Below are 24,505 nucleotides of genomic sequence, written 5' to 3' on the forward strand. Positions count from 1 at the left end.
AAAGTCAAAGGCACCGAGCTGCGTCTCTCAGATAAAGGAGTTCACAGGATCCAAAATAAGGTCAAGGGACAATCAGACATCTGAAATAAATGGAATACGAGGGACATGGAAAATCCAAATTCAATAAATCTTTGCACTGTAATGCCATTCATCATTTGTTCTCTTGTGTCGTATTTGTACACATGTGCCATCTTCTTATCTTGGCTTAAGGCGCTTGAGAACACGGACAGTATTTTCTGCCTCTTTGCAGTGATCTTGCCTCTCGCCTCACCAGGCGCTTAGCACTGCACTTTTCCTGGAGGAGGTGGTCAGTAAACACCAGTCACTGGCAAGCAAATGCCTTCTCCAGCTTATCTCTATCCTTGTTCCAACGGCATGTTGGTCATTGACCTGACCAACGACCTATGTAGCGGGATCGTTCTAGGACCACAGGTCTTCTGGTGGATTAGTTAAGAAATGAAATCTGCTTGGTATCCAGCTTTTTCTGGAAGAGTTTCTTTCCCCCACGTCCCCCCGCCCCATTCTGCTGTAAGACATCATCACATGGAAAGCTGTAAGCTGGGTGAGAACATAGCCATGTGTCGGTTCCCCATATGCAACTTTCAAAATGTTCTCCTCAGAAAATGGTGTATTTCTGGGACTTGAAGTAAGTGAGAAAAGGCTGAATTTCAGGAACTATATTCTGAAGGAAAAATTCTCTAGTGGTCTATTTCTTCAAATAAAGATAGAAGAATGATTTTTTTTTTAAGTCAAGACAAAAACTCATCTAATTTTAGTCTTAGTAAAGTCAAAATCATCGTGTTTCTCATCTTCCTGCCCTTCCTTCCTCTCTTACTTTTGTCGCTTCCCCTAGAGTCTTTCCAAAGTCTTCTTACTTATTTTCTTGCATGGTTTTAAATACTTTTCTGGGTTTGCTCTGAATCTCACCTTGTCTCTTCTATCACTAGGGTTTTCCCTGAGTCTTGTTTGTTTTGGGTTTTTTTTTGTGTGTGTGGGTTTTCTTTTTTGCCCTTTCAGCTCGTTGGGAAGCCACCCAGAGCACGTTTCCTCTCTCCCTGAACCGCAGTCATCTGGTCTCTAGCCTCTGGCTTGCCTCCTCCATAGGGCAGGCCATGGAGACCCTCTCCCTGTAGCTACAGAACAGCCTGGTGTTTTAAGAGCTTCACATTGCTGATCCAAGGTGAAACCTTTCCCCTAAGACGGGGCTTTACAAGAGGCCTTAGCATAGAGTGAGTGTGGTGAGGAGGGGGATTAGTTGAGGTGAGACTGTCTCCAGAGAACAGGGTCGAAGCAAGGGAAAGTCAAGGCTGAGTCCAGCCCGGGGCCGTTTTGATGACTCTGGCGTCGCCTCACCTGAGGGCTGCCTTGGCTTGCAGGGTCCACAGCATCTTACACAACCGGCCTTCGAACAAGTCTTGACAAGTCCCAACACCTTCCCCGGAGTGGGGAAAATGCTTGAGGCTTTTGGCCAACTCCTGGTTATTTGAGAGTCTTCCATGGGCTTATTACAACCACCATTTAGGGGACTACTTCCTTCATGACCTCCCCAAAGCTCTCCCTTCAAATTACTGTTTGGATCGCTGCCCAGCCTTGCCAACCATTCAGGGAGACCAGCCTGAAATATGTTTTCCTGAAAGAGTGCTGGAGAGTTTTTCCCTATTCTTCTCCCCACGAATGAGCTTGTGGAAGGGAGGGAACAGGACCATCCATCCCCTTGCTTTCCCTCTTTGGTAATTTAATCCCGTCACCAGATAATGTCAGGTCTGAGAAGATCGTGCTGGAAGATTCCCTGAAAAAGAAAGCGGCAGGTGGAGATGCCCTGGTGCCCGTATCCGACGGGACAGAGGAGCACGGAGAGGTCAGCTCGCTCTGCCCATGTGGGAGACGGAAAGGGGCCCGGATTTATGTGTGTGAAGGAGGAAATGAATATCGCATTCCACAGCCTCGTTCTCTTCAAAGCGGAGGATGTAATTATAATATGCACAGAACATTCCCAGGTAGTTAGTATTCTGGGTCTATAACTTCATAACAGGAACAAATTATATGAAGAAAAATTATTTTATTGTTCTGTCAGCAAGCCAGGCAAATACTTTATGACCTTATCGTTCCTTTGGACTTATGTCAACAGCCAGGCCGACTTCTTAGCTGGCTGCGCAGGAGAATACATGGAAGATGTTGTCTGCAGAATGCGCTTTTGTCCCATGTCAAAATCTCATCTTTTCTGAAGGTATTAATGAGGTTAAGATGACGCAGCCAAAACCAGGTCTGGGAGCGCTACTTTGTGTGTCTGTTATTCCTTGACTTTACGAAGCTCTCTTCGCTGCTACAGTGTTTATAAAAAATAAAGCTTTTGTCAATAAGTGTAGAGAACTCTAGGAAATTGTATATATATTATATATTCAGTTATTACTATTATATTAAAATTTTATATAGATAGATTGAGCAGATAGATAGATAGATAGAGATCAACTTGTGCCAAATCCGCTACCCCTTAATCTCTAGTCGTCCTCTGCTGAGAGCGGCGTCAGCGGGGACTTCCATGACTTTTTCCCAAAAGAGAGCAAATTGTCTCCATCACTCCGTGTGCTTTGGACCGTCATCTGATCTTCTTCTGTGGCTTTGACATCAAGCACTGGAGACTCCCTACCCAGTGTTCGTTGTTATTTCCAGAATTTTCAAGCTTATTGTGAAGGAGAAATCTCCTGCCTCATTTTATGTCTCTTGAGTTACATAATAGATTCACATCATTAGCTTGAAGAGACCAAAGAGAAAACCCACACAGCCCTCTCATTTTACAGATGAAAAAATTGGGGTGATTGACAGGTTGTTATTGTAATTAATTTTTGTGGTCTCTGTCTGAAAGGTGGTGTGACTGCAAATGCTTAAGAAACAACCGTTAGTGTTTCTGAGTAGCAAGAGAACAAGCTCTTGTTTTAATGAAGTGAAATGTCGAGATGCTGAGAAGCAACCTCCTAACTTATAGTAAATAGAATAGAGAAGTTCACTTCAAGTTATTTTATAGGCAGCCTTCATGTTTTACTTTATTTAAGACATATAAATGACTTATTTGATATTTTAAACAGTAATTTGCTTTCTGGTGACCAAAGTAAAAATATGCTTATGGTGAAAATTCAAAAAATTAAAAAGTGTACAAGCAGAAAAAAAATCACTGGTAATTTCCAAACTTTGAAATTTATTCTTACTGTTTCCCCAGTTTTTTGGAGAAGGGGTGGCAGTGGAGATGGATAGGTGGGTAGAGATCTATGTTCTGACATAATTGTCGTGGTGCTGCGTGTACAGTTTATGTCTCACTTTCTAATTTAACATTGTGAATGGTTCCCTGGCATACCGTTGGAGAACATGATCTCTTATTATTAGGCATTTAGTAGCTTCTAATTTTCATGAAAATATTTCCGATTTTGCTATAAAGAACAATGAGATGAAATTCCTTTTATTTAAACTTATTTTGTGTGTTATCATTGATCATTTTCTTCAGATAACTTTTTAAAAGTGAATTTAGTAGGCCAAAGCAGCTAAAGATTTTGAGTATTGGGGCTAGGTCATCTGTGGTCACTAAAATTCAATTTTAAGTTGTCTGTGTCTGATGAGGGATGCAGTGGGAGTGACACAGGTAGTGCAACCTCTTCTCAAGGATGCTGACCTTGGGCAAGCCCCACGTGGCTGAGCGTTCCAGATGCTTCTCCAGGAGAAAATCCCACCCCACTGTAGCTTCACCAGCATTACTATGAATTTTTAAAATTTCCCTATATCTGACATTAAAAAGTATTACCCAGTTTTACTTTAACTAATATTTCTTTGCAATTAATAATGTTAAATAATCTATAAGCTTATTTTTTTCCATTGGGTTTTTTTCTTATTGCTTATAAATGCTTTTGCATAATAGTTTCATTCTCATTCATATAATTTGCAATTTGTATCGGTTGGTCATTTGCCTCTAATGTTATGTAAAATGTATTTTTGACAGAATTTTAAAATTTTAACTCATTAAATCATAGGAAACTATCAAGTTTTCTCTTATAGTTTCTTTCTTTGCTTTTATGCTTAGGCTTTTCAAAGTATAAAGGTCAATTGCTCCCTATCTTCTATTAGCCAATATATTATTAGCAAGTTGTGGCCTTGCCCATTTATATGCTGTACTGAATTTGGAATTTTGTATTTAACTTAGCAGAAGTAAAAATTGATGCTAGAGGACTTGGCCTTGATATTATGTCCATTTCTACAGTTACAACTGGCACAGAGGTGTGAAAAGGAGGAGGGAGGCCATGAACTCAATGCAGTGGAAAGAGGAGAGAGGATTGAGCACCCTCTACCTGCCGCCCACCTCTGCCCCTTGCTTGCTCTTTAACAAACGACCTCATTTAATCCTTTTAATAACCCAGCGAAGGGGGTACTGTCATACCATTTCAGTTTTTCACACCAGGAAGCTGAGATTTAGAAAGGTTAAGTCAATGCAAGTAGGTGCAGCCACTTTGGAGAACAGTGTGGAGATTCCTCAAGAAACTAAAAATAGAGCTTCCCTATGACCCTGCAATTGCACTCCTGGGTATTTACCCCAAAGATACAGATGTAGTGAAAAGAAGGGCCATCTGCACCCCAATGTTTATAGCAGCAATGGCCACGGTCGCCAAACTGTGGAAAGAACCAAGATGCCCTTCAACGGACGAATGGATAAGGCAGATGTGGTCCATATACACTATGGAGTATGATGCCTCCATCAGAAAGGACGAATCCCCAACTTTTGTAGCAACATGGACGGGACTGGAGGAGATTATGCTGAGTGAAATCAGTCAAGCAGAGAGAGTCAATTATCACATGGTTTCACTTATTTGTGGAGCATAACAAATAGCATGGAGGACATGGGGAGATGGAGAGGAGAAGGGAGTTGGGGGAAATTGGAAGGGGAGGTGAACCACGAGAGACTATGGACTCTGAGAAACAATCTGAGGGTTTGAAAGGGCGGGGGGTGGGAGGTTGGGGGAACCAGGTGGTGGGTATTAGAGAGGGCACGGACTGCATGGAGCACTGGGTGTGGTGCAGAAACAATGAATACTGCTACGCTGAAAATAAATAAAAAAAATAAAATAAAACTTGAGAATATAATAACATTTAAAAAAAAAAAAGGTTAAGTCACTCGCTCACGGTTCCCACGGCAGGGAGGGCAGAGCTGGGAGTCTCCAAGGAGACCCTCAGTTCTTCTGACTGCGTGGACACTTGTATTATTGTTCTCTTGTGCTCCAAGAAGTCTGACTAGAAGAAAGTAATCTCCATGATAGTGAGGTGAGGACGCAGCAAATAACTGGTAACTGTGACTACCGATTACTCCCTCATCATCATCATAGTACAGGTTATGAGTAATTCCAAAATGCCAGACACGGCGTGCTTGCAGCCGGCTGTAATTTGCAGAATAAAGGGGGTACTGACTTGTGTGGGTGAGACAGAGTCCTTTTGTGTTTGAAAGAGATGAATCACTACTCTGGAAGACGGCTTGAGGAGAAGCAAGAGGACATTCATTTTCTTTGCTTCTCAGTCACACAGTTGTAATCCCCAGATTGTATTTTGGTGATTGAGCACTAGGAATGTGTGATTTTTTAATAGAAATTTATATATGATATGGGCTGAATCAGCCATCATCATAGGCCACATTTTGTAGAGGCAGAGGATAGCAGTTTCCAATATTTAAGAAAATGTTATAGGTGGAAAATTTCATTCATTAAGCTTATTTTCCCCTGTTATGTCTCATAAAAGGCCACCATTATTCCATTCTGCCATTGAGGACATAACATAATTTGCCGTCTACTGCCCTAAGTGGACAACACATTTGAGGCTTTTTACATCCAGGGTTCACCCCCCTCTTACTCTGCATCACATTTGACATGAAGCGTTTCAATATTTTTGGTACTCCGTCAGTCCTATAGCTCAAAGCCTGCGTCTGCCCATCACGGGTACAATGCTAGCTTTCAGCCTGCAGTGGACCAGCCACATTCTGTGTGTGTAGGGGGTCTCTGAGCTGGCTCTGCAGTTGGTGGGAGACCTGGCTGGCTGGCCTGCTTTCCCCCAGGACCAGATCATTGGAGCAGGAGAGAGTCGGCGGGGAGGGAAAGAGGCATATGGGAACTAACCAGGGTAAAAAGTAAAGGCAGAAAGAAAGAGAAAGAGGAGGAAAGAAGGGGAGAGGAGAGAAGAAAAAGAGAGGCAGGGAGGGAGGAAGAGGAACAGAGCGAGAGCTCTTAAAAACAACACGACCATTACACAGAATCCAGTAAATACATATATGCGTGTGAATCTTTTAGGCTTTCTAGAGTTTTTTTTTAAATGATGGGGGTCACAGTACTTTTTATTTTCTTTTTGTGTTTTTCTGAAAACTCCAAATATAATCTCAAGCATGCTAAGAAGAAAAGAAAAGAAAATTCAGTTTTTTCATTGGCCTCTGACTTGGAACATTGTAAACCCTGGTCTTAGCCTTGTAAGCCTAGAGCCTTCTTCCGTCTCTCCCGAGCACCGTCCTTGACGTGTGTTAGAGTTTGTTTCTGTTTGTCAAATGAAAGCTGTCGTCTGACAATAAACCCTTTCCTTCTTTTCCCCCGACCCCCAGCACGGGACAGAGTGGACCTCGTCCCCGTGCAGCGTGTGCTCCTGTACGCACGGGCGAGTCCGCTGCAGCCCCCAGCCGTGCCCCCCGCGGTCGTGCGGACAGCAGGAGCTGGAGTTCATCCCGGAAGGAAGCTGCTGCCCCGTGTGTGTGGGCCCTGGGAGTGAGTACGAACTTGTAGAAAGAGGCTCTCTTTGCCTTGGAGGTTCACCTGCTGACAGCCCAACTTTTCTGCTTCTTGCTCAGTCGGGGTCGAAGATCCCTAACCCCGGTCCTTATGGGAAGCAGGTTGGAGCCTTGCCCTTGGCAGAAGCAATGAGGCAGAGAGTGAGGTTGGAACACACCTTTAAGCTCTGGTCCAGATTTGGGGTTCTGCAAGGCTCTGACTTACTTATTTTGCGCTGGCCTGATGCGTCCCTTGGCCTGTGTAGCTCCCAAGAAGGAAGGGAGGAGGGATACGTTCTTTGATGGGATTCTGTAAGGCCAAGGTCGTTCCCTCTTCCTCTTGGCAGAGACAGAATGAACAAATCGCTTCTCCAAGTAGCATCACTAACACCACTTCTGCCGGCTGGTCTTTGAGATGACATCACATCTTTCTCTAAGACACGCAGAGCAGGCAGCGGGTCTTTCATTGGTCTCTGTGGCATGGTCACTGTGGAGATTACGCCCGCCTACACACCGCAGCCCCAGCCAGCCAGCCAGGGGCCACCCTTCCAGGCCCTTCCTTGGACCATGCTTGGTCCACGGACTCCTTTTATTACATTTCAGGGATATAGTTCCCTTCCATTTTTATAACTGAGAAGTAGATCCCTCATGATAAATACAAATTATGATTATTGCTGCGTTACCTCCTCTCCCAGCATATGAAGACTAAAATTGTTCTTTTATTTAATAATACCTGGAAGCCAAACTCTACTTTTGCCTTTTCCTTTTATTGTTTTAATTAAGGAATTTTATTTTTTCCTTATTTTTGTTATTTTTGAGGGAGGAACAACATAGGGAGGGGCAGAGGGTGAGAGAGAATCTCAAGCAGGTTCCACACCCAGCCTGGAGCCCAGCGCCAACACCGGTGTTGATCTCACAACCCTGAGATCAGGAACTGAGCCGAAATCCGGAGTCGGATGCTTAACCGTTGGAGTCACCCAGGCGCCTCTGCCTTTTCGTCTAACAAGACCCTGGTTTCTTCCTGATCCCCAGTTATCTCATCCCTCGCGTTCCTTTACTCTGGAGAACAAGTACAAGGATTAAGAAGTTTGCACTGGAAATGATGAAAATATAGTGCTTGCGTCACGCATTTCAGATGTCACCCACGCAAGAGGACTGACAGCTGCTTTGGGCCAAAGAACGCTGCAGCTAAAAATACGTTTTATTTGACACACAGACAGAGATCATAAGTAGGCAGAGAGAGAGGAGGAAGCAGGCTCCCTGCAGAGCAGAGAGCCCGCTGCGGGGCTCGATCCCATGACCCTGAGATCATGACCTGAGCCGAGGGCAGAGGCTTAACCCACTGAGCCACCCAGGCGCCCCCACTCTCTTAAAAATCCTTGAACAACAGAGTTCGGGGGTGGCTGTCTGGCTGTCTGGGATGGTGGGACCCTTTCTTGCCCTGTAAGAGGTCTTCTCCTTGGTCTCCGTCCTGCTGGTTGGCACTCAGGTGCATGCAGTCTCCTAACCCCTGCTTCGGGGTCCCCGCTTGTGGCTGCGGGCTGGCAGCCTTCCCTGTGATGTGAAATGTTGGGGTCTGAGAGTGAATGGTCAAGGGAATTCTTGAGGTATCTTCAGTGCAAAAAAAGGTACTTTTTTGGGGGGCTGTGGGCAGTAAGCTCCTCTGGGGTCACCAGGGGGGACGGATTATGTACTTTCAGGTTGGGAGGGGTCAGGGATAGGATAAGTCTGTAAGGAATTGGAAGTGAGGTTTCCAGGACCTTGAAGGGCTAGCTGCTGTTGGGAAGAGGTCATTTACTACTGTCGAGTAAAACCTTAGCCACGAGACCCTTCAGATGTGGAGCAGTACGCTGTGTGCTTGGAGGATGATTGCTAACACATATCTAAGGCAGCGAAGATAAAGTTTCTGAAGGGATTTTTGTATGTTAAAGAAGACTTACAGAATCCTGGAACTGGGGCTAATTGCCTTTTGCCTCTAGCAGAGTATTAACCTGGAGGCAGCTGAGTTCCTGGAGGAAAGTCATCCTGCCTGTCTTAAGTACTTGTCAATGGGCTGCAAAAGAAATTCATGTTTTTCCTGTGTTCTTTGGCCTTTGTTCTCCACAGCAGCTGGTGTGGGTTTGGGAGCCAGTGGCTACGAGCCCATCTCAGGAAGGCAAGGAGGCAGTGGGCTTGGGACCGATGCATGAACTGAGACTCCCCGGCACAGTTACATCGCCTCACCAGACGTCACTTAGAAAACTCAGACAGAAGATTACTAAGAGCTCCATACGGTGGGGGTGGCTGGGTGGCTGATTCAGTGAAGCGTCCAACTCCTGATTTCAACTCAGGTCATATCCCAGGTCAGATCCCAGGGTTATGGGATCGAGCCCCTCTTTGGGCTCCATGCTGAATGTGGGATGGGCTTGGGATTCTCTCTCCCCCAGGCCCACCTTAAAGAACTCCATACAGAGACTGCAGAGTTTTAATCCCCAACCAGAGGGCCTTATAGGACTGCACTGTCCACACCCACGCAGTCCACCCTGGGATCAGGGTGTGCAGTCAGTCCCCAATAATCCTTGTTTTTCTGACCTTCCAGAACCTTGTTCCTATGAAGACCATGTATTTCAGGATGGGGAAGACTGGCCTTTGAGTCGGTGTGCCAAATGTGTGTGTAGAAATGGGGTCGTCCAGTGCTTCACAGCTCAGTGTCAACCTCTGTTTTGTAACCAGGTAAGGAAGACAGCCTCCGAATGGATCCTTGCTGGACTGTTAACTTCACTGTTTGGGGACTTGGGGCCTCCTCTGAGGTTGTCAGCTTCTGAGGTTGAGAGTCCTAGGGAGAAGACACAAAGGCTGTTTTGTTGTCCTTATACTTCCGGAGACCACCACTGACATTTCTTTTACCCTCAGAAGCTGCAGGTAGATCTAATTACCAGCCATTTAAGCTAAGTGTTACGTAATGAACGTGAGCCTTGGGGGGGTCCACGCAAAGAAGCCACCAGCTCCAGCTGCAGATGTTGCAAAAATGTCGAGTTGAACATCTGGAAAAGTCCGTGATATGATCAGGTCTTGTTTCTCGAGGCATAGGTATCATATTGAAGACATATGGATGCCTTTGAACATGATTATCCAGACGTACACTTTTTAATTCTTAGAACGATTCAAATTATTTGGATTTTCTCTGGGGAGCTCTAAAAAATCATGGTATTTGTTCTTTTAAAGTTTGTCAGATTTTCAAAATATTAGACTCTTCACAGAAACTTCGAGGAGAAAATCAATGGCAAATAAATGTGGGATACGTGGTATTTTGCAGTTTCTGACTCTTCCAGGGGTTTCTATGGATGTTCCTTGGCAGTTGATAGATAACCATGAAAGGAGTTTGCCTCCAGTTGAAAAATAGCTCATTTTTGATCTAAGGAAAAGCTGGAAGCCAACATTCAGTTGATACAGAGCAGTACTTTGTGTCAAATAAAACAAAATCAATAACAGGGCACATTGTGACAATTGGGCAATATTTTTAAAGGTAGACAAAAGGCAATTAGACAGGAAATGCTAAATGCCAAATAAAGGGAAATGCGCCTGATTGAAAGACGAGATTGTATTACCCGCACGACCGCAGTGACGGCACGCGTGTCACATCGCCCCACGCATCACCAAGTCTTCGCCCAGCACCGAGATTACAAATGAGCTTCCCGGGGGAGCTGCACCACATCTCACGTTCCGAGGACGCGGAGGTGCGGGGCCGTTCTGACGTAGCACTTTCCAGGATTCCGTCCCCTTGTGTATGATGGGCAGTTGAGCAGTTTGCCTCGATTGCAGTAAGGAAAGCGGAGGAGGCATGGAGGGAACACCCCTTTGTGCACCTTCTGCTTTAAATCGTTGAAACCCGAGCAGACTTCATGTTAGAGGTTAGATATTGGAGTAATTGAAAGTACTAGTTTCCATTCTTAGAAGCATTATATATAGTGGGGCGCCTGGGTGGCTCAGTCAGTGAAGCCTAGGACCCTTGATTTCAGCTCAGATCACGATCTCAGGGTCGTGGGATCCAGCCCTGTATCCGGCTGCACGCTCAGCTGGGAATCTGCTTGAGATTCTCTCTCTCTGCCCTCCCCACCCCCGCACATGCATGCTCTCTCTCTCTCTCAAACAAATAAATCTTTTTAAAAAAATAAAAACCCTATGAGCTCTAGCTTCAACCATTACATCACATAGAGTCTGCATTGAAATATACATCATTAATTTAAAAAGGTGAAATTTGGCACCGTACTTTAGAGCTAGTTGATATGTAAGCATTTTGAAGTCTTGAAAATAGGTTGATTTTAATCACTCTTATGCTAAGTTTATATTTCTGCCATGACATATTAAAAAAAAAAACAACTCTCAGATTACTTAGAAATATTTTTCTTGATTTAATATCATTAGTAAATATTGGATGTTCTGATGGTATAAAGGGGCATTAAAAATTTAGGCTTTTGATGGAAACACCATTACCACTGTCTGTCATCTACCATCATGTCTGTCCTCATCATCACCACATTTTTGGCATTTATTATATGCCAGTCATTAATTTTCAGAGCTCTGTAATTCTCATCACAATCCTATGAAGAGCTATTATTATCATCCCTCTTGCCAGTACCTAAAACTGAGGTATGGCGAGCATAAGTGACATGGGTGACACACCACAGTTAGGAAGCCTCAGTGCTTCTCACCTGGGTTCGGCACCACAACCTCAAGAGACCACACCTGACTCAGCCTTTAACCATTGTGTTAAGTGGCCTTCCAAAAAGAGTTACAAAGCATTATCTATACTAACAATCACAGAAGGGCAGTTGCTACAGCACTGGACGCGTTTGAAGTCTTTTGTATGCATCAACTCATTAAATATTAAAAACACGCAAGTTCATCAGGAGAAATTATTTCCAGGTCTTGAGCTCTAGAAAAAAAACGATTTTTAATGTAAGAGGTTTTTTATTTTTTTCCTCTTAAATTGTAAAAAGGAATCTGTACTTACTAAGGAAAGTTTGGAAAAGGCAGAAAAGCAGAAAATGATTATTTATATTCCTATCCTTCAAAAACACCGTAATAGATTCTTTTGGTAATATGTTTCAATTTTTTTATAGGCAAATGTGAATATATTTGTTTTTTCATAGTTATAATCACATTTTAGATGTTGGTGATAATCTCTGACAAAAGGAGAAATTTCTTTTTTTTTTTAAAGATTTTATTTACTTATTTAACAGAGAGTGAGAGAGAGAGATCACAAGTAGGCAGAGAGGCAGGCAGAGAGAGAGGGAGGCAGGCTCCCTGCTGAGCAGAGATCCCGATGCGGGGCTCGATCCCAGGACCCTGGGATCATGACCTGAGCCGAAGGCAGAGGCTTTAACCCAATGAGCCATGCAGGCACCCCTAGGATGTTTCTTTATCTTTATAAATGAGACACTTTTTAAGGATATTTCTAGGTGAGAAATTTGTCTAGAATATGGTATAGCCTTTTCAGGTTTTCTTCAGTTATGGCTTTAATGTCATCGTATTCATTCCAATTATTCTCATTCCTCAGAAACACTTACGATGACTCTTAAATTGCTCCCCTCTCTCCCCTCATTACCAATCATGGCCCATCTCATCGTTTCTCACTTTGTATCTTTCCTCGTCATATGGAGAGAGCTTCTCGAGTTTGTATTTACTGCTTCTAGTATTGATTTTAATTTGACCATTTCACTTTTTCTTTTAATTCTTCCTTCTTTTTCTTCCCATTGGTTCATCTGTTTATTTTGGTTCTAACCCTTATTCTTTCTTTATTCTTGCTTCTGTTTAATAAAGACCACATTTTCATGCATCTTACTGAAGTTGCAGAATAACTTTCAAGTCTTCTCTTAGATCCTGTAATAGGTAGCATTCAGGCGTCTGTCTGCTCTTTCTCTGAATCTTTAGAACATTTTTGTTTTGCTTACTCTTCAGCTTTTTTCCCCAAGCTCCTTTCCTTCTGTTTATTCATCCTTGGTCAAGAGAAATCCTTACCCATGCTTGAAAGCTGCAGGGTGAATGCCCTGCCCTGGCTAACTCCCCTGCTCGGATCCACAGGCAGATGCTAAGGTTCATGTCTCCTTGTCTGAGGGGCTGGTGGGTTTTCAGTCAGGGTAGCTCTACTGTGTAGACATTGGATCTTTCCCGGCCTCCCCTGACCAACACCCCCTACGTTTTGAGTCCGGTTTGTACCAATGCACAGGCTCTCTCCTGTCTCGGTGACCGTGGGCTTTACCCCTTGAGGAATCGTCCTATTCCCCTACTTTTTATCACTCCCTCTACCTTCTTCAACATACATACTTCCCACTCTTTTTTTCTTTCTTTTCTTTTTTTACATTATGGGCTCTGATTAGATGTAGAAAGAAAGATATTAAGGGAAGTGAGGGCCAGCACCTGACTGCCTCAAACAGGAGTGGCCACACACGGGAGGGACGGCTCTGGGTTGTGTTTGATATAGAAAGGCAGAGAGTTGGGCAGAATGATGGTTCTTATATCTATTTAGGTTTACACAGCAAAGAAGATTGTGAAAATTAGACATGCATTGAAATCACTGCATCAGCAAAGAAAGGCCACGGAACGTCTTCTGTTCAGTGGGACTTCCTGCTAGCAGTGGTTGAAGGATGGCTGTTTTAATTTTTCGTGTGAAGTTTTCATCTCTTTCTAGATCTGCAGAGGTATCACAGTAGGAAAATATTTTGTCAAGGGCTGTGAGCCATAATACACCATGAAATTTTTTATCATACATATGTTTATGTAAGGAATTTGAAAAACCATAATTAAATATGTACCTCAAATTGTAATAACACTAACCATATTTTTTTAAATCCAATTCCTGTGATGACTGAGGGTTCTCTATTAGACCTGGGGTGGGCAGGCTTTTTCTGTAAAGAGCCACATAGTGAATATTTTCAGCTTTGTGTGCCATTCGGTTGAAACAACTGCTCAGCTCTGTCAACGTAGCACAAAACCAGCTGTCGATAATATGTAAATGAGTGAGTGTGGCTTATTCCAATAAAGCTTATGGAAACAGGTGTTAGGCTGGATTTGGCCCATGGTCTGTAGTTGACTGGCCCCTGTACAGACTATACATCTGGAAGAGCGGATCTGCATAGCCCCGAACGATAGGATTCAGATACATGACAGCAACACAATGCAGTGTGAAACGTCTTTCCCATTTTTCGGACCCACTGTGCCCTTCATCATCTTGTTTGCATCTCCTGTCTTGCTTTTTGTCCCCAGCCCAGGTGAGTTCTCGCCTCAGTCAGGCAGTTCTCCTCTAGCCTGGCATGTTTTCTTTAGAAATGCTTTCCCCTCCTGCCATGGGTGATCTGGATGGGTGAATAAAGATGCTATTTCCATCAATAAAATATATAATTAGGTATTGCCAGTAAGGATTGGAAAGCTTGATTTTCCTTCTGCCAATACTGCTACAAAGTAATCCGTTCTTCCCCCGCGCGCTCGAGTTTGACTCTGCCACTGTGCTTGGGTCTAGTCCCTGCTAGTTCCGACGGACTGACACTCACTCTATGCCGAGTCAAGATTTGTGATCATTGCATCTGTTCCCTGTGTACCAACCATTTATGAGCTCATTTGCTTATTACAGTAACATTACCAGATAGTATGACATCAGATATGCCTTTATTTTACTTTCTCACTGAAATTTCATTAAGCTGAAGAGTTCTGAGGTTGAGAGATGCTCAACGATTTCAATGCATGTCCAGTTTTCACAAATTCTGTTAAACATCAATGGCCATAATATTTTCCATATAGAAGAATAAAGAAATAAAATAACCTAAAACAAGAATACAGTTGTCAGTTTAATCCCAGTGATTCAGTTGTTTGAAATAAATCCCTATTACCTAGTAATGCTTTACTCTAAACATACATCATCGGGTTAAAGAACTACTGAAGTAGGACTCGAACTGTTCGAGAAAAATTGAAACTCTTTGACCCCTGCCCTGCCCACATACTTTGGTTGCAGTATTCTTACAGAGTGAGTTCCAAAGCAACCATGGCAATAAAATTTCGGTTTTTGTTTCTTATAAGAGAAAGTGAAGGTAATCATTCAGAAGCTATCTTCAATGTAAGACAGACCCCTTCTTAGTCCTTAAAACTTGGTTTATTCTAACTCTCTTTCCTCTGCCTTTAATTTGTCTACCTTCTTGCCATTCATAAAAAGGTTGTAGTGATAACTCAGACAGATGCTGACTCTTTGGCATTGATGAGGGACTGTTGGTGTGAGAGTCCTTCTCAGGGCGGTGGAGACCAACGGTCTGGTGTTCTGGGGGTGAGAGTGGTAGGGGAGAGAGGTCGGGACAGGGCCCTGGGGGTTCTTTGGACACTTAGTCTCTGTCACCACTCTTCTCTGCTCTTATTCTCAAATACCTAGGAATATGATGGATTCTTCTCATGTCAAAGAACTCCCTAATGCTTATATGTAAGTGTGCGCTCCCACAAAGAGGTGTATTCTCATAAAGATGCAAAAGAAGTGTGAAGTAGCTTGTCAAGAGAGGGATGCCTCCATTTTGGGTTTAGCAGTAACTCAGCAGGAGCTTACGTGCTCTTCAGTGCTCATGCGGTTGGTGCTCTGAAGTCTCTTTCCCACCACTTGTCGTTACCAGGTCAGCTATGTGACCTTGTACCAGTCACACAACCTCTCTGGTCTTTACTCTTCTCGCTTGCAGAGCAAGGATAAGAACATCTACTTCACAGGGTCACGTAAAGCCTTACAGTGGTGCCTGGGGAACACGAAGTACTGTTCTTACTGTCATTGTTATTATTGGGGCTTTTGTTTGTTCTTAGAAGAGGAGGGGACTCGAGGAATGTGCAGACCTCTTAATTAAGAGTCACGGTGACTTTAGAAGTGCCAATTCTTATCAAAGCACCAGGTGACTAATAAATAATAAAGGAGAGGAAATTGCTATTTATGGATGCTTGAGGCATATGATTGAGTTAGCTATCAGTGAAATTTTCCTACCGTCGTGGATTTTATTAATGTCTCCTTTTGATGCACTGTTCCTTTTTTGTATATAAGGGTGAAACTGTAGTCCGAGTTCCTGGAAAATGTTGCCCACAGTGCTCTTCCCGGTCCTGCTCTGCATCTGGCCAAGTGTACGAGGTAACCTTTGATGTGCCCCCTGTAGCTATTTTGACATACGTCCTCACACATACGCCCTCCACCCTTTCCAACCACTAGCCCGCCCCACCCTCTTGTCTGAGTCTTTGCCAGGGTTAGTAACTCAGCACATAAACAGCTTTTTTCTTCTCTTTGTGGGAAGACTTTATGAAAACATTAAATTGAAGGGGATTAGAAATATAAAGGAATGTGCCGGCTGGCTGCACCTGGTTCACGAACCTTGGTGAACCTACTGTTTACATGTCTCGAAGGAAGAAAAGGACTAGCGTTGGTTATTATCAGTTTACACTTGGGCTGGAGGCCCTGGGAATGTCGCTCTGCTTTGGCTGGATTGTATGTACCGATACCCACACTGGGGGAGGCCAGGGGTTAGTGAGGGAGGGGAGAAGCTAGTGGTGGTAGAACCTGCATAGTTGAGAATACTATTGGAATAATTTTGAAAACTGTGCCTAACACCTAATAAGTGCCAATAAAAATGAGTTCAAAGTGAATGAATGAATGAGTGTCTCTCTTAGGAGTGCCCAGCTGAGCCAAAAGAAGGTTACATTATTCAAAAGCAAAGAACAGATTAAAAAATAAACCCAACTACTTCCCTTGCTTGAGAGCCACTCTGAAGAAGACTAAATGGAAACTGGAATGATGCCTCTCAGTAGAGAATCTGGAACAGAGTATTAGGGAATGAATGCCACGAAGTCCAGATGGGTCCCTTGAGATCTGAACAAACGTAGCTAACTGGGAAAGGACTTTTATCCGGACGAGATCTGTGTTGTTCGACACAGTAGCCACGCGTGGGCCAGGTTAATTTCTTCTGGTAGAGATAGCCTTTATACCTATGGTGACGTTTTTGGTTGCAAGTAACAGAAATACTCCTCTAAAAGTGGCTAAAATGAAAACATTTGTAATCTCACATAACAAGAAGTGCAGAGGTCGGGTGCTTGCAGGGTTGGTCCTCTCAGCTCTTGATGGTGTCTTGATCTTCCCACCTGCCACCTGAAGCATCTTGACATTTGCACGTCCCCAAGATGGCTTCCTCCGGACTAGCTCAGCCACACACAATCATCGCTAAAGGCTGGTGGGGAAAAGGGACAGCTTTTCTTCTTTCATGGGGAAGGAGGGTCTTTTCTTTGCCCTTCACTGTTCTAGCAGAGTTCCCCTGAGGTCACCTAGGTTAGGATTGGGACAATGCCCTTGCCCTAAGGGATGCTGGGAAAATGAGTAGGTGGTAGTGGGAGCTGGGTCTCCTGGCAGAGAAGAAGAGCTAAAGAATGAGCGCTCATGAGGCAGCCAACGGGTCTTTTTATTAATCTTGAGGCTCCAGGGCCCCTTTGTGCCTGGCAGAGAGCAGGGCCTCAACACAGCTACGGATACATACAGTTGAATAAAAACAAACACGAAGTTCTCTTTGGACATGTGTTGACTTTTTTCTCAGAGGCTGTTGCTGCCTGAATGAGGCCATTTCTCAGGAGTACATTCAGTGTGGCTCAATTAAGAACTGTAATAAAAAATCATGTGTCTCGTGTGCCAGTGTTTCTGTCTGATGTATGTGACACTGGATTCTCCACTTTGTCCTTTCTTGACTCAGCATGGTGAGCAGTGGAATGAAAGCGCCTGTACCACGTGTGTATGTGACGAGGGTGCCGTCCGGTGCCACACACAGGCCTGCCCGCCGCTGAGATGTGACAAGGTATTTGAGAGAGTGGGGGCTGGTTTTCAGAGCTTTCTCCTGGGTCATTTGAGAAAGGCCTTTCCCAGTCTAGTGTGTCTTTTGAGGGAATCCACAGTGTTGTGCTATTCAGAAGTAGTCAGTGGAGATCGGAAGGACCTGCTTCGGACGGAGGAGGGCCGCGGTCGAGAGGAAGCCGCCCCAGCCGGGCTGGCTTGGCAGTAGAGGCAAGGAGCAGCCTACGGTGTTGCCTTCGCTGTCCTTCTGCCCCACTGGCCCGGACGTTCCCGGCTCTCCTGAGAACCACCCTTTCCCGCCACCTTTGTTCCTTCAGGGTCAGAGCAGGGCGCGGCGTCCCGGGGAATGCTGTGAGGAATGCGTGTCTCCTGCGGGAAGCTGCTCGCAGGCCGGGATCGTGCGCTACCAGGATGAAATGTGGAAGGGCTCGGCCTGCGAGTTCTGCGTGTGCGACCGTGGCCAGGTGACCTGCCGGACCGGGGAGTGTGCCAGGGTGGAGTGCGCCCAGGTGAGAAGCGAAGACGCGTCCCCACGGACTGTAGCGGGTCTGTCCTGGGCGACCCACGGACTGTAGCGGGTCTGTCCTGGGCGACGGGGGGGGGGGGGGGGGGGGTCCCTCACCTGCTCCTGCCTTTTCGGCAGCCGCAGAGGCGACAGCCAGGCTGACCACTCACACTTCACAGAGCCTTCCAGCACAAGGGCTCTGTGGTGTAAAATAAATGTCACTATTTGTTCAGACTGGCTCAGAACAGCCCCCCGGAGCTTTGAGCTCTCCGCGCATCTGGTCTGATGGGAAGCCTCGAGCCAGAGACATGACAGGGAAGGACATGATACGGGACATGAGCCTGTCAGTCCGTGCGGCCGGCCCTCGTGGCTGGTGGCCTGGCCGGCTTGCTGCTTGCGAGACGCAGTCCGCAGGGGCTCCCGGCCCGGCTGCTCGCGCTGGCCCTACCGCAGGATTCAGCAGAACTGAGAGCCGGCACCTGCCGGTGCTTCTGCGGATCAGGAAAGAATATAAAATATTTTTGTTTTTGTTTTAAAGAGAGAGGGAGGGAACCTCATAAATAATTAACTCGGATGACCTCTGTTGACTTCTGTTGGCTGTAGAGTTTCTAGAAGTTTCTAACAAAGCAGCCTCTGTTGGGACTATAGATGTATATTGTAGGCAAATTGCTCCCCCCCCCCCTTTGAACTCCGTTTTGACCCACTGCAAAACAAAGTGCTTTGAACGTCTCCTTCTCCCCCGCTGCTGCCATCCGCCCCACCAGTTCCCCGCAGGCTTGTGGACTGGAGTACATGAGGGGAACTCAGGAGATCGGAAGCTCGGGGTGTCTGGGAAGGCATTTTTCTTTCTAGTTCTGCTCCCCCACATCTCAGCTCCTCTGAGCACTGAGCCCGAGAAGGAACAACCTTCCACACGGGCTGTCAGGGACAGGGTGATTTTTCATTTTGCCTCCTACTTCTGAGTCTTGGCAGAGCTGAAACGTATTTAGGTAAAGAGGGTCTTGCTTTTTGCAGATTTATTCCCCACCCTCCACCCCCCACGCCTTTTCATTTCTTTTCCTTCTTTATGTCAGGGGAGTCAGAATGGTTGGACGAAGATGAGAAAAACCCGTCATGGTTGGTTTTTTTCCCCTCCCTCTCTCTCCAGAGAGACTGGGGCTTCCTGGCCTCCCTAGAGGGCCGGGCGGAGGCTGTGTTCTTTTCTAAGATCTTAATTTGCCGAATAATATCCCAGGGTTTAAGGAAAATGTGGGAGAGGTGATTCTGGTATGGTGGGCCCTTTAGGAACCTATTTTCAGTGAAGTCTGAGCAAAGAGTCTCGATCACAGGTAACAGTTTGACCCATGGTCCCCAAGGCTAACGCGTTTCCAAGTGCCTGCTATCCTCTGTGACAACGACCTGTGGCCCCGTGGGCCAGGTTTTCTTCTCTGTTCTTAGGAAAGATGGGGAGCGACAACCGAGGTGCATGGAGAGGGCCCCGCTGCCTTCCAGTCACCCCCAGCACGGCCTGCTTCCCACTCCTACTACCCTGTCTCTCCGTTACGAGCTCAGGAGTTCTAATGCCTTTAGCCATTTCTCTTTCAACTAAACTGGTGTCCTCCTGGTGACCTCTGTGTTTCTACCTGGTGTTGAAGGCACTGGGTTCTGAACCGGAAACCCTACCAGAAGTAAAATTTTAACCAAAATTGAATCTTACCAAAAATATCCCTTAACCTTCTTTCTGTGCCACACTTCTGGAAGTAGCTCCACGAGTACCTGGAGTACAAACTTCCTAACTTCTGCTTCGCTTGGAGATAAAAAGATGAGTAAGACACATTCTGATCTCAGGATTTCCCAGGTGTTTGGGGGAAGTCAGATACATCAACAGAAATCACAATACGCAGTGGCCCCAATGATGATGGCAATATGGACGAAATGCATTAGAAGCACCTGGAGAAAATGACCGTCTGCCCAGGGGAGCGGTGCAAGTGCATTGTTGGGATTTTTGTTCAACTCTACCCTACTTTCTGCCTTTCTGAGAATATCCAGGCCATTTGATTCCTGGCTACCAAGGGTGGATTCGGTCTAAGTGTCTGTACATCCACAAAGAGGCAGAAAAGTAAACTTCTAGAAAAGGAGTCAGAACTGGGCAGTTGTACTGTTGTAATAATGACCACACTGGTCATCAAGATCAGCACTTAATTTTCCTTTGCTAAAAAAAAGGAGAAAATGGCATGGCCTTGGATTCTGATGTGTCCAGCCAAATCCCTAGACACCGAAGCACGAATAACGCACCAACAGTGAAATAGCACAGTCTGAAGATTTTCATCTTTTCTGCATTTTGTGTTATCTTTGAACATGAATTAGATAGACAAGTCAAATGACTTGTTTTTAAAGGACCTGGCATTCAGCATGCGTAAAATCGTGACGGTGGCGGTGATGGGGTGGGTGGGAGCAAGGCTTGCCCCGTCGCACACAGAAGGGGGGGCACACGTGGGGGGAGGCGCACTTCCCTGCTGCCGCGGAGGAAAGTTCCCTCAAAAGAGTGTTTCCTTTCCAGTGGGCCGGCTAGGGGACGCACACCGGCTCTCGTCTGGTGGCTGGATGTGGGTGTGATTCTGTGGGAAGGCGTTAGCAGACTCCATCTGGCCTAGGCAGCAGAATCCTCTTAAAAAGAAAAGAATTAGTTTTGCTCCACAAAGCAATTTTTCTCAAAGCCAAAGTCAAATGCTAATTGCCGCAAGCTCCCCACCACAGTGAGCTGCCCTGGTGGGGGCCCTCCAGGCGCCTTCTGTAAAGAGCAAATCTACTTAGAACTCCCCGCCTCCCCAAAACCGAATTCCTGCTCCCGGGCAGCAAGGCCTGCCCTTGTCCACAGTAGCGTTGGGAGCCTCGGAACGGCCACCCTCCCTGCCTTCCCGGGCTGAGGCCTGCTGCGTTTTCCGTGGGCTCTGGAGAAGCAGCCGCGTGTTCTGCCTGTAATCGAAGCACACGTACTCTGTCTCGATCTAAAGCATTGTTTGAAGCGACTTAGATCTACATGCACATAAACCCCTCTGTATGCTCTGAGAGCAGATTTCACCATTCCTGGTTAGGCCTGCAACCCACCGGCTGATGTGTCACGTTTCTGCGAAACAATTTATATGTAAATCTGCCCCGCAGTCTGCGGTGTCCGCGGCTCGCGTTCCGTTCTGATGGACAGTGATGTCTACGCGGCGCCTTTCTTCTTGAAACCCGTTTTCAGACACTGCAAAGACTTACAATAAAAAAGTTACAGCCATCCACGTATTATTGTATTTCCTTTACAAGTTCCTATTTCCCTTCATCAAAATAATACCTGTTCATTTTAGAAAATTGATACTCAAGAAAAGTAGAAGAGCTTTAAAACCCACCCATCGTGCTACAGTTCAACTACAGTTTTGTACTGCACCACGTTTGCAAGCATACAGTTCCCTGTGGTTATTCTGTTGCACAATTTCACGTTATTCCGTTTTTACCTAACATGGTTCCTGCACTTCAAATGTAACATAGATCCCAAATTAAATAATATCTTCATTTGAAGAATCATCACCATTCTTTAGAAAGAGGAAAGTGCTTTAAAGAATACTTCTTAGCCTATAGGTATTAGATGTTAGTACATGCACAGGAAAAATTGTAAACAGAGATTGTCTCTGCAGGCTTGCAGTGGAATTATACTTTTTAAGTGATAGAATTTATAATTATTTAATTTTTATAATAAACATTTGGTACTTTATAATAGAAATAAAAACAATGAAACTACTAATATTGGGAAGTTAAAATAAGACTTTGGAAGTTAAGCATCTACCTTCTCAGCGTGACCTTTTTCCTTCTTATGAGTAATTTAAAAAATAATTATTGTGTGAGTTAGATAACCGTTCCAGAATATTAAATAAAAATTAGCTGTCTGCTGTTTAATTTATGCCTGAGACTACATCTGTGCATGAAGGATGTATCCAATTTCGTATTCAAGGGGAAGTGTTGGTTGGATTTGAACACTGTTAATGAAACCAAATCACAAGTTCAAACCTCGTATACTGAAGACAGCCCGATCCTTTTCTGAAACGGGTCACTCTCCGAGACTACAGCAGTCTTGGCCACTCTGGTTCGCACGAGCTCCGGCTCACGGGCGGGGACTGGTGGGGGGACTGTGCCCAGGGACCACCGCAGCGGGAATGAAGCCGCTCTCAGAGGGGAGAGCTGCGCGGCCTAGATTGTCCACGGGAGGACAGCGCGGCGGAGGGAACAAGCAGGGGCCAAAGCAAGGGGCACGCTGGGGTTTTTCATTCCAGTCAGGGAGTCCCGCTCTTCTGCAGTTTGGCTCCGCTACCTGGAGATGGTGATTTGATATGCGCCTCTGCAATCCTTACTTCTACAGGGCGAAGAATTAATTCACTTAGATGGAAAATGCTGCCCTGAATGCATTTCGAAGAACGGTTACTGTGTTCATGAAGACAACGCAGGACTCGTGAGTATCAGGCCAAGAACTGGAGACTGTCACAAATTAATAATTCAAAAGCCGTTTAATGGGCCATTACCTTATACCTTTTAACCATTCATTTGCTCAGCAGATGTGATTGCTTGCCTACTATGTGGCCGGTCCTAGAGACACTGGAAGCAAAACGCAGGCAGAGTCTCTGCTCTGTGGCGGGCGCATGCACCGGTGTGGGGACACAGAGGACAGAGTCCTGGCCACGTCAGGGGGCGACAAGTCCGGTGGCGGGAACAGAGCAGCTAGAGTAGCTGAGGGAAGGGGGTGCTCTTTGGCATAAGGGGAGAAGTTTGAGCAAGACCTAAAGGAGGTGAGGGAGCCGCGTGGAGGCCCGGGGAGGAAAATGGGCCGGGACGAGGGCCAGCCAGTGCGAAGGGCTGACGCAGACGTGTGCGTGGTGAGTTCAAGCAACAAAGTGGACGCGGCTGGCACCGAGTGAATGACGCGAAGGGATGTGGCCACGAGGTCCGCTGGGCGGCCTGGACACGTGGCTTCACGAGGTCCGCTGGGCGGCCCGGACACGTGGCTTCGCCCTGACACACACACAGGCGAGCTCGGAGCACGGTGTTGTGACCCGGCTTACTTGCGAGACGGTCACTTCGGCCACTCTGTGGACGAGCGGCGGGAGGGGGCGACACTGGAAGTTGTTGTCTGGTGGAAGGTCTTCAGCGACAGTCGGAGGTGGGGATGGGGTCTCGGTCTAGGGAGGAAGTGACAGAAAGTGGTCAGGTTCTCGATTGATTTTGCAGGTAGAATAGAGAGGGTTTTCAGGGATGGGTTGGGGGGGGGTTCGAAATTTCATTTGCTGAGGTTTTATTTCGAAGTCTGTACTTTTAAAAATTATATGCACAAAGGACAAATATTCACTGTAATCTCTTCAGGTTTGCTGTAGTGATAGAGCCCATGTTTCCCACAGGGCGTTTCGGAATGTTGATCAATTGTGTTCTAAAAAATAGGCCAGCTGATCATAAAGACAACTGCCTCATTGACCAATCACAATAAGCTGATAAGAATTGGGATTAAGTCCTTTGATTCCTACATACATTTTCTTCGTGATTTGGGAAAATCGCATCTGCCAGCCAGTATATGCAGGGGTGAGAGCACGGTGTAGGGTTAACAGAGCGGGCTCCTCGTTCAAACATCTACTTGGCCACATGCTGACTATAACCTTGGACACGTTACTTAGTCCGCATCAGTGAAGAAGGGATAACAATAGTACTTACCTCACGGGTGATTGAGGTAATACCCATAAAACACTTAGAACAGTGGCTGGTGTATTAAAAAAAAAAAAAAAAAAAAGCTGAAAAAGTGGCATCATTGGTATTATGCTGTTGGCATTGTTTGTTTCATAAGTGGCTTATAACTTAGTATCTTTGTTTCCGAAGAATGTAGGAGATTAAAGCCCACCTATAGATGTTGAATTTCTAATTTCTCAATCAGAGGATCAATTTTCCTACCTTTTTTTTTGAGGTAAATTAAGCCAGGTGGAATTAAAGAAAAGCAAATTGGTTTTGTTTGTTTTATTTTGCTTTTTATTAACATATAATGTATCACTTGTTTCAGGGGTACAGGTCTGTGGGTTGTCAGGCTTACACACTTCACAGCTCTCAGCATAGCACATGCCCTCCCCAGTGTCCATCACGCAGACACCCCGTCTCTCCTGCCCCCTCCCCTCCAGCGAACCCTCAGTTTTTTCCCCCGAGATTAGGAGTCTCTTATGGTTTGTCTCCCTCTCTGGTTTCTTCTTGTTTCATTAGAAAAACAAGTTGTTTTAAATGGGTCTAAACCCCGTAAGTAATGCTGTGGTACCTTACAAGGCTGAAGAGTTTGCCCTACAGGCTTAGACCCCTTGACTATGAGTCCTTCGCGTTGAAGCAAATTGAAGTCAAGTGCTTAAGCACAAAGCAAGAATAA

The 24,505-nt window shown here is 45.5% G+C and overlaps 1 protein-coding gene across 6 annotated transcripts in view; it reads left to right on the forward strand.

The window, feature by feature from the left end:
- The window catches only part of FRAS1 (Fraser extracellular matrix complex subunit 1), a 420,039-nt gene that overhangs the window by 161,212 nt on the left and 234,322 nt on the right, over positions 1-24,505 (forward strand). For all 6 annotated transcript variants that reach the window (XM_059385668.1, XM_059385660.1, XM_059385681.1 and 3 more), the window contains exons 5-10: positions 6,614-6,773; positions 9,354-9,487; positions 15,816-15,899; positions 17,500-17,601; positions 17,915-18,106; positions 22,478-22,567. In XM_059385668.1, coding sequence (XP_059241651.1) covers positions 6,614-6,773; positions 9,354-9,487; positions 15,816-15,899; positions 17,500-17,601; positions 17,915-18,106; positions 22,478-22,567 — 762 coding nt within the window. The remainder of the gene's footprint in view (positions 1-6,613; positions 6,774-9,353; positions 9,488-15,815; positions 15,900-17,499; positions 17,602-17,914; positions 18,107-22,477; positions 22,568-24,505) is intronic.

This window comes from Mustela nigripes, chromosome 1, assembly GCF_022355385.1.
Source record: "Mustela nigripes isolate SB6536 chromosome 1, MUSNIG.SB6536, whole genome shotgun sequence".
Taxonomy (NCBI): domain Eukaryota; kingdom Metazoa; phylum Chordata; class Mammalia; order Carnivora; family Mustelidae; genus Mustela; species Mustela nigripes.